Source organism: Chelonoidis abingdonii, chromosome 11, assembly GCF_003597395.2.
Source record: "Chelonoidis abingdonii isolate Lonesome George chromosome 11, CheloAbing_2.0, whole genome shotgun sequence".
NCBI lineage: Eukaryota > Metazoa > Chordata > Testudines > Testudinidae > Chelonoidis > Chelonoidis abingdonii.
In genome coordinates this window covers 52,976,181-52,985,607 of record NC_133779.1, presented here as the reverse complement: position 1 = coordinate 52,985,607, position 9,427 = coordinate 52,976,181, and the positions used below count along the sequence as shown (strand labels likewise).

General features: G+C 50.1%; 1 protein-coding gene across 1 annotated transcript in view; it reads right to left on the bottom strand.

Annotated features, from left to right (window-relative positions):
- Positions 1-810: 810 nt before the first annotated feature.
- Positions 811-9,427, bottom strand: part of LOC116834309 (junctional adhesion molecule A-like) — a 46,227-nt gene continuing 37,610 nt past the window's right edge. The window contains exons 5-9 of the mRNA XM_075071131.1: positions 8,795-8,922; positions 8,595-8,697; positions 4,755-4,877; positions 2,900-3,062; positions 811-2,288 (exon numbers count right to left, since the gene is read on the bottom strand). Coding sequence (XP_074927232.1) covers positions 2,234-2,288; positions 2,900-3,062; positions 4,755-4,877; positions 8,595-8,697; positions 8,795-8,922 — 572 coding nt within the window. The 3' untranslated portion in view covers positions 811-2,233. The remainder of the gene's footprint in view (positions 2,289-2,899; positions 3,063-4,754; positions 4,878-8,594; positions 8,698-8,794; positions 8,923-9,427) is intronic.

Here is a 9,427-nt window from a genome sequence, read left to right as displayed (position 1 = left end):
CTACTGTACAATACAAACTCCTAACATAAATTAACAAAACGGAATTTACAATTTAGAAAGGCAGCAAACAGTTCTGTCCATTTCAGGGCACAACTGAAGTCCATTTTGGCTACAGATACACAAACCTATGAAAGGCACAGCTGGCATACATGAAACTGTGGTTGTCCTTCCTGTGCGCTGGCGTGGAGCAGCAAGTGTAGGGATGTGGCCCTGGTGAAAACTGGATTGCTGGGAGGGGGCAGGTGCAGGGAGGTCAGACAAGGCCAGCAGTGGGGTCGTGAGGCGTTGAAAATATTACAGTCTAAACCAAAGAAAAAAAAGTCTCGCTCCCCTCCCCCCACATCCCTACACACCCTGACCCTTCAAAATCAAGTATTCTCCACCCTCCCACACATCAATTCCATATGCTAAGTGTAGGTCTGTGCTTAAAACCCTGCGGCAGCACTTCAGTGTAAATACTCACTATAGTGCTGAGAGGCGCTCTCTCAACACTAGAGAAAATCCACCTCCCCGGGAGGCAACAGCTCGGTCACCAGAAGAATTCTTCCATCCGTCTAACTCTGTCTGCACTTGGGGTTAGGTTGGCATAGCTACGTCTTGTCAGGGGTGGTGGTGGATTTTTCACACACCACCTGCCTCCCTGCCAAGAGACCTAGTTTTTACCAATCTAAGTTCTGTATGTAGACCAGCCCTAAGCATGGTCAGAAATGAGACATTTTTATTGTTAGTGGGGAGGTTGTGCAATTTTTTTTTTTTTTTTTTTTTAGTGTGAATAAGGGCTCACCTAGTGAAGAGGCTGAGAAACACCGATCTGTACAAAGACTTTAATATAATATAAAACCTGGCTGACTGAGCAATTTCCACTGTTATCTTGCTGCCATCATATAACTATAGATTAGGGTTGGAAGAGACCTCAGGAGGTATCTAGTCCAATCCCCAGCTCAAACCAGGATCAACAGCAACTAAATCATCCCTGCCAGGGCTTTGTCAGCCTGGCCTTAAAAACCTCTAAGGATGGAGAGTCCACCACCTTCCTAGGTAACCCATTCCAGTGCTTCACCATCCTCCTAGTGAAATAGTGTTTCCTAATATGCAACCTAGACCCCCCACCCCAGCAACTTGAGACCATTACTCCTTCTGTCATCTGCCACCATTGAGAACAGCCAAGCTCCGTCCTCTTTAGAACACCCCCTTCAGGTAGTTGAAAGCTGCTATCAAATCCCCGCCCCCCCACTCTTCTGAAGATTCAATAACCCCACTTCCCTCAGCCTCTCAATAAGTCATGGGCATCCCACCCCCTAATCATTTTCAATTCCCTCCACTGAATTGTCTCCAATTTTGTCCCACATCCCTTCTGTGTGTGGCGGCGGGGGGGGGGGGGGGGGCGACAAAACTGGACACAGTACTCCAGATGTGGCCTCACCCATGCTGAATAATCACTTCCCTTGATCTGCTGGCAATGCTTCTACTAATGCAGCCCAACATGCCATTAGCCTTCTTGGCAACAAGGGCACACTGCTGACTCGTGTCCAGCTTCTGGTCCACTATGATCCCCAGATCCTTTTCTGCAGAATTGTTGCTTAGCTAGTCAGTCCCCAGCCTGTAGCAGTGCCTGGGATTCTTCCTTCCTTCACATACGTGCCACCCCTTATCAGAGCCATGTACTACATCAGAGGCAATGCTAGAGAACTCTCTTTTCCCGGTGTGGCTGCAGAGAGAATCCCCCGTGCAGAGATGGCTGAGAGGCACCTGGCATGTTCTAGAAATAACAGGCTACAACTGGAAGCAGCAGATTCAGCTGGAGAATGAAGTGGGGTAGGAAAATGATCATCAAATCTACCTCCTTAAGAGTTGAGGACTTACCCCATGGGAAGCATATGGATGGGGTCCCAGATTCCATGGGGAGGTGGGGGAGACAGTGAATGGGGGGGTGCAGATATCTCCCCACCCCCAATAAGATATTGGAACCCCCAGCTGCTGTTGGGGGCAGGGGGTGACTACGTTTGGAGCAGGTGAGACACTGGGCTGGAAAGTGAGGCAGAAAGCAGAGTGGCAGCTTCTCAGGTGTGTTAGTCAAGAGCCCACCAGGGACCAGAGCGTTCCCATCCCAGTACCAGGCGTCAGCAGCAATGGGACAACGTTGCAGCAAGGAAGCAAAGGAAGAGTCCTCAGGGCCAAGCCAGCTGCTGGGAATGGAGGGACAGACACCAGCCCTCATGGAGTCGTTCCCACTTCAGTTCCCCTCCTTCTCAGACCATTCCTTGTAGCTGCCTGCGTAGTTACGGGCCCTGCAGAGACAGGAAGTGACATGTGGCTTCAGAATGGGAAATGTGAGGGACTATCCACACTGCCTCTGGAGTGGAAGAGACAGACCCACCCCAGCTGTGACTGCTCATGGGCCAGAAACTCAAGTGGGACCAGCTGTGCCCAGAACTTTGAGAAATAACCTGCCCCAAGCACAGGGTCATATGGATGAATTCAAAGGGTCCCTGAGGAATCAAGGTAGCTGTGGGATCATCCCCTCTGGGGCTAGCTAGGAATTCTCTGTCTTCTCTCTCAGTAGCTAACCAAGACTTTGGCTCTGTGGCCCTGGTGAGAATCTGGAGTACTACCATCCCCTCCAATGGGTTTACTCCAGAATACACCGGTATAAGCAAGATCAGTGCTGAGGGATATCCGAGTCCTCTCCTGCACCAGACCCAAAGATTTCTCCATTAATAACCCTATACATGAGAGCTTAGGGGGGTGCTCAGAAGGGTTGGAGTCCATAGGACCCAGGGCATTTTAAGCACCTACATCCCTCGCCTCCAAACCCACAAGAGCCCGTGGTATGTTCACAAGCTCCCTGAGGGTCTGGTGCCCCATGGTACAAGAGCTCAGGGGGAAGGGGCAGGCTCACTTGGCATAGCCGATGGTTATGGCGATCTTTGTGGCCTCAGCCGCTCTTCTGCCCCTCTGGCAGTAGAAGATCAAGTTCTCGTCATCCATCCGTGGCTTGTCAATGCCATATTTCATCTTAAAAGTCTCAGGGTCCATCTTCAGGGCTTCCTCGACTTCTGCCACTGGGTAGGGGAAAGAGATGATCACAATCAGCAGTGCTGGTGTATCACCCTGGGGATAGGTGTGTCACCTCTCCACTAGATGGGGATGTGACACTAGCTAGTCCACTAGAGGATAAAAGCCTACTGCTGCTTCTAGCTAATGGAGTTACTCCTTTAGCACAAGTGGTAAAGGTCTGTATCTTGATGCTGAAGTTGCAGCACTAAACCCTGCTGATGATGATTGTGGGCGATTGCTACACTGCTCCATAACTACATGCGAGGATGCTCTTATGTTTATGCATGCAAGTCCCACGTGCTTTACAAAAGGGATACAAGCCACCGCTTTTCCCACTCCTGAAATGCAGCACCCTCTGTGGTAGAACACAGCAAATGAGCAAGACACAGAAACTCTGCATCTCCATTCAGGACAGGAAGTGAAGCAGAAGCCTGGATCCATTTAAAACCACCAAGGTAGTTTAAGGAAGAACAGGCAATTCCATGAGGTGGGATTTGGCCAGGGTTACACCCTGTTGTTAGGAGTGCTAGTAATGCAGAATTCAGGCCTGTATTTTTGCCGGAGATAGAATTTTAGGTTTGTTTGCTCATTTAATTTTTGATACATTTATATTCTTACTAATATGTGTAAACAAAGGACAGACACTGTGCATGTTGCTTCTACCTAGCCAGATACATTTATTAGTATAACGGGAACAGATTAGAACAGTTCAAGTGTTACTGGGTATGAAAGTATAATATAGGAGAGCACATGTTAACACTGCCTCAACCTCTATCTCAAAAGGAAGGTCAAACAACCGGTCGGGAGGGGCAAGAGGGGATGGGGGGAAGATATAAAACACTAAAAGGCCAAAAGCACCTGTTCCTGACCACAGCACAACCTCACTCCTCACCCCTCCCATGGGATACAAAAGAGGTGGGACAAAACCCCCAGACTCCTGACCCCCAAAACGGAACATGACCAGCAACTGTAAGGGGTGGGTTCCCACACCTGCATTTCAGGACAATTCTGCCTGCTGAAGTGGGGAGAGAATGGAACACTGGGAAACAAGGCTCTGCAGTGTGAAAGTTACTGACCTGCTGCCTTAAAACTAACCCCAAACAATCATGGCATTGCCTGCACTTCGGACTTCTGCTTTCTGTCTGTGTGACATGAACCGGGGAGAGGCTGAAGGGAAAGCCCTCTACACACCCATCTGCTTGCGCACACTTTGGGTCTTCAATGATCCAGCTTTGGTCTCATGTCACTTCCCCAGTACAGCACCCCCGGCACACTGGAGAGCAGGGAGGAAACAGCACCCCCTGCTGAGTTACTAACTCCATTTTCTCCAGGGCTCTAGTGCTACATATCAGGAATGACAGGCCTAAGTCCTTGCAGCTGACCTGGGGCTGGCTGACTGGCTCAGCCCTCAGGCAGGCTAAGAAGCCCAGCTGGGCTGCAGCAGAATTGCCTGACTGGTTCTTCCATTGGCTACAAGGAGACTACAGGTCTGCATTTCAATTCATCAGGAGGTCGCTGACTCCTCCATGCTTCTGCCTGCAACTGTGTTCACTCCTGTACCTGCCTTGTTTTCAGCCTTGCTCGGTTCCTGACTCCAGCTTTGACCCTTGGCTGACTGATCGCTAGGCCTGACCGCTCACGCCCTGGTCTACGTGCAATCGAAGCCCTGGTTGCTGGCACCCACAGCAACCCCTCACCTGGAATATTGACCGAGTTGGCGATACGGCCGTTTGCCACCTCTTCTGGCAACCGCACATCGATAATCTGAGCATTCCCGCTGTCGACCAGCACCTTCATGTCCTTGTAGGAAATGACGTTTCCTTTGTGGAAAGCAAAAACCAGCAGTCACTGCTTCCACTCCCCTCACAAGCCTCCTCCCCCATCAGCCTGGGGCAAACCCCTCTGCTCCCCTCATCACAGAGATGGCCCCTAGAGAGTCGGGGGGGGGATCATGCACAGACTGCAGATCAGTCCTTGCAGCCCCTCTGATGGTTTAGTCTCCTCCCCGTGTGAGATGATTCCTAGCTACACTGAGGCCCTGTACACTGCACTGAGACCCCACCAGGGACACTGCCATATAAAAGGGCCTGTGTCATATCTGTCAGAATTCTGATTTACACAATCTCTTGGGCAAAACTGGAATGAAACTTAAATTGGTCAGGTTTAAAAGTAAGTATTTTGGGAGTCCAAGGATTGTACAGCACTTCTCTGGGAGGATGGCCTTGACTAACACAATTTCTGGACGATATTAGAAACTTCAGGGGACAGTTTGGGGCAATACATGGGAAGTGGATTTCCCAGGAAATACTTGGAGGCTGAGGGAAATGCAAACGACCCACCTCCATCTATCCTTTAGAACAGTGATTCCCCAAACTTTAACAACCTGTGAAGCCTTTTCATTAAAATGTCAAGTCTTGTGAACCCCCTCCTAAAAATGAATTATTTCCAGAGATTTTCTCCTTTACCGGAGTATAAATTATAAAAGCAGTGATCTCGGAAATAAAATGTGTTTTTTATGCCATGTTTATTACACACTTATCTATCATCACAGTGTGTATTTATTACGTTATGAAAACAGCAACACTCTTCCAAGGTCTCACTTTCAAAGCTTGTATCACTTTGAATAAGCCTGTTATAAGACAAGGCTCCTATGTTTCATCAAAGAGTTCAGTAATGTGAAAACAGCAGGAAGGGATTTAAGAAGCCAACTCAAAGAGGTTACCTCCTACACAAGCATTCAGGTCCTTGAGCAGTCCAGGCAAACACGCACGTTACAACAAACTTAAACTTGTTCTTCATAATTTAAAAAATACTAGCTGCCTATTTTAATTTTAAAAAACAGCAAAAAAAATCTGCCTTCTTTTCCATTTCTTATAAGGAGTCTTGAAGTTTAAATCTCCTCAGTGGGATAGAGTGCTTGTTGATCTGCTCAGCTCTTGGAAGTCCAGGGGCTCCAGGCTACTGGTCCTGTGCTCCCGGCGGATCCTTAGAGCCAGCTCTGTCTGCCATTAGGGAATTCCCCCCCCAGAGAACTGGGCGAATGGGAACCACTGCTTTAGAAGCTGCACTTGGAGCAGAGATCGTGTTGATCGTGGTGGAGTAACTGGGTAAAGGAGTGATCTCAGTGTTCTCTTCTGAGCAAAGAGCGTTGATGAACTTGACACCCAGGGAACACCTGGCCGGGCAGGGAAGGGCTGCTCCTGCTAGACGCCCACATTGGAGGGGTGATCTCTGGGAAGCGTATTAGCAGGCATTTAAGTTTAATTGTTTTTTCATAATGTTCTCTACAACGCTTTTGCCTTAAATTTAACAGGCTCGTGTAGGAAGAACTGCAGTGCCTAATACAGGCTGAGCCCCACCACCTCATGGGCTTAGCAGTTCAGAGCCCCAGCACCTTGGGCCTGGCCACATTAGTTAGAAAATAAAACACTGCTTGAGCGACTTCCCCTTTGCCAGGTGGGTTTTGACCCCTCCCTGTCCTGGCCCCGCCCCATTCCCACCTCTACACCACCCTCACCCCACCCCTTTCCCAAGTCCCCACCCCATTCCACCCCCTGCCCCAATGTCCCCGCCCCACCTTTTCTCCACCTCCTCCCCTGAGCACCTCCCATCCCCACTCCTCCCACTCCCTCCTGGAAAGTCCAAAGCACTGCCAAACAGCTGTTAGGCAGCAGGAAGCGCTGGGAGGAAGGTGGAGGAGCAGGGACACAGCGCACTCAGGGGAGGAGGTGGTGAGGAGAGCTTGGCTGCCGGTGGGTGCTAACCACCTGCTAATTTTTCCACCATGGATGCTCCAGTCCCAGAGCACCCACGGAATCAGCGTCTATGAACCCCCGCACCGCTTTCATTACCAATTAAGCACTGAAGAACCATGCGATAACTTATAATTGTAGCAATTCCACTGTTATTAGTCTCCGAGGGGAAAGCTAGCAGGCTTGCTTCGACAGACTAACACCGCAGGGAGCAGCAGTAGCCTGGAGAGACCCCAGCCAGCAAGGAGAGATTCATGTCTCCACCCAAGAGAGATGATAACCGGGGGAGCTGCAAGTCAGAGCGGGCGCCCTTGCTGGGCCAGTGAGGTGCAGGTGCCCTGAACTGTGACAAGCATCAGGCCCCTTGTCTTTAGCAGGAGTCACTCGTGGGCAAAATCTGACCCCTACAAGGCAACGGCAGAGCTGGGTTGTTCTTTAACCATTGATTTTCCAGACACAGGATTCATTTGCTCCTGATATGCTGGAGCAAGGTTCAGGCTGTGCAAGTCACCAGAGGGCTGGGGGGTGCACCAAATTCTGCTCTCGTTCACACACCGTAAAGTTGGGTGCAACCCCTCTGACTGCTGCGGACTGTATCCAAGGGTGGCGGGAGGGGGGGGAGAGAGAGAGAAAGACCTGGATACAGAGCATGGAGGAATTTTCCCCACAGCTGGCCATGGGCCTGTAAACACGGCCTCGTCCAGCACTGAGGGTTATTGCAGGGAGATCTCCCAGCATTGCTCCAGCACCTGTGGCTTTGTCTAGATGAGGGGGAAAGGTTTAAAAAAGGCACGGGGGTAGCTCAGCCCATTTGAAACCCCACCAAGTGTGGATACAGCTTACCACCTCCATAGTCACATCAGCAGGTTGTGATGTAGCGCAGACCTTGTCTAGCCAAGGGGCTTTGTCTACACACGAGTTGTCCCAGCTTAACCATGTCAGTACAGGAAAGGGAATAAGTCACCCCAGTATGAGGCACCCTCATACCAGTATAACTGCATCCAAATTTGTAAAAATAAAAATCATACCCCCACTGCCTCACAGCAGTTATACCAGGATAGACACTGTGTAGATAATAGGAAAAACATTTTTTTCCCTGAGTTTAACACAGCTGAAAACATCATTTAGCACCAATGTAGACACAGTCTAAAGCCTTCAGCTCAGTTTGAATATGTTGAGTTACAGCCTCAGCTTTAATCCAACCAGTTGAGCATCTAAGGTCACGGGAGGGGCTGAGCACAAATGGAAGGGGGCAGCTCCAGGGAACAGGGGCTGACAGCACGGTAGCTTTTCAGAGAAGGGGATGGTTGGAATGCTTGTCACCGGAGCTGGGCCCAGCAAACACCTATCTCCAACCTCAGTCGCTCCCAATCCCAGGGTGCACTAGACTAGGGCGGGCGCCTCCTTTGGGTCTGTCTGTACCGAGGCCCAGCTCTGGAGATCATGTAGGAGACTGGACATGCCAAGAACCACTTGTCGGCTCTCAGGAGACTCCGTTCTCCGTGAAGGCTGCTCTTTTAGCAGGGCTGCGCACTGGGCTTTGGTTCCAGGCTCTCCCCAGCCCTTGCAGCAAAGCACATGCCTGTTTTCCCATCAAGATGCTTGGACACTGTCCAACCTTTGATCTTTCTCAGCCAGTACAGGGGTAGCTCCAGGAGGCTGGGGAAGGGGCAGTGACAGCACTGGCTATTGTAAGCTTGCAAGTGACTTCCAAAGAGCCCAGTGCGGATGTGTGCACGCAACCACCCACCCACATGCAGGCTCTGCAAGTCCTAATTTCCTTACTGGCTTCCAAGTGGATGGCTTCAGATTTCTCAGTGGTCCCAACGTTGTTCTGAGCCTCGCAAAAATAATCCCGCATGTCAAAGCTGGTTACGGGCTCATTCATCTGGAGTGCGAAAGAAGGCGTGAGGGAGGCATAGAGAGAGGAATGGACAGAGGTGTAAACTTCCCATGAGTCAATCAGCCCTCTGCCCCGTGCATACCAGCACTCCTGTCTTGGTGTCGATCGCGTAGCAGGAGTTCCTGAATTTCTTGTTGATCTTGGGGTTGGAGGTCATAAGGATGTTGTCCCTGTAGCATTGGCAGGTAGAAGGTGGAAAGCCATCTGTTTCTGTGCACGTCAGCACAAGGCAAAAAGGCACACGTTACAGATGATCTTTGAACCCACTGCTGTGACCCTCTGCCCCAAACACACCCAAGATGCAGCCATTTGCATTTGTTAAGTTGCGCTTAGTCTAATTCAGTCAGTCATGGGTTAACAGAGGACTGGCTAAGTGACATGAAGGCAAACAAATGTCCAGCTCATTTTAAGGGAAGTAAATGGTAAGCAGCATCCATGTCTAGTTTGACAGTCTGCTGACTCGTGAACTAAGTCAGTGGTTGGGCCCTCTTCCATTGGCAGGGCTTTCTTGGCACTGCTCCAGGGCTGATCACTGAAGTTCCAGAGCTCAGGCCAGCGTAACTGTCATTCCCCAATAATACACCTTTAATTGCGATGGGGAGGGAGTGAAAAGCGGTTCTTTCCTGACCCATGCAGAGATCCTGTGCTGCCCTGAAGCTTGATTATATTCATGTCGGCACAACTACAAGTAGTAGTGGACTTTTCTTTAAAATCC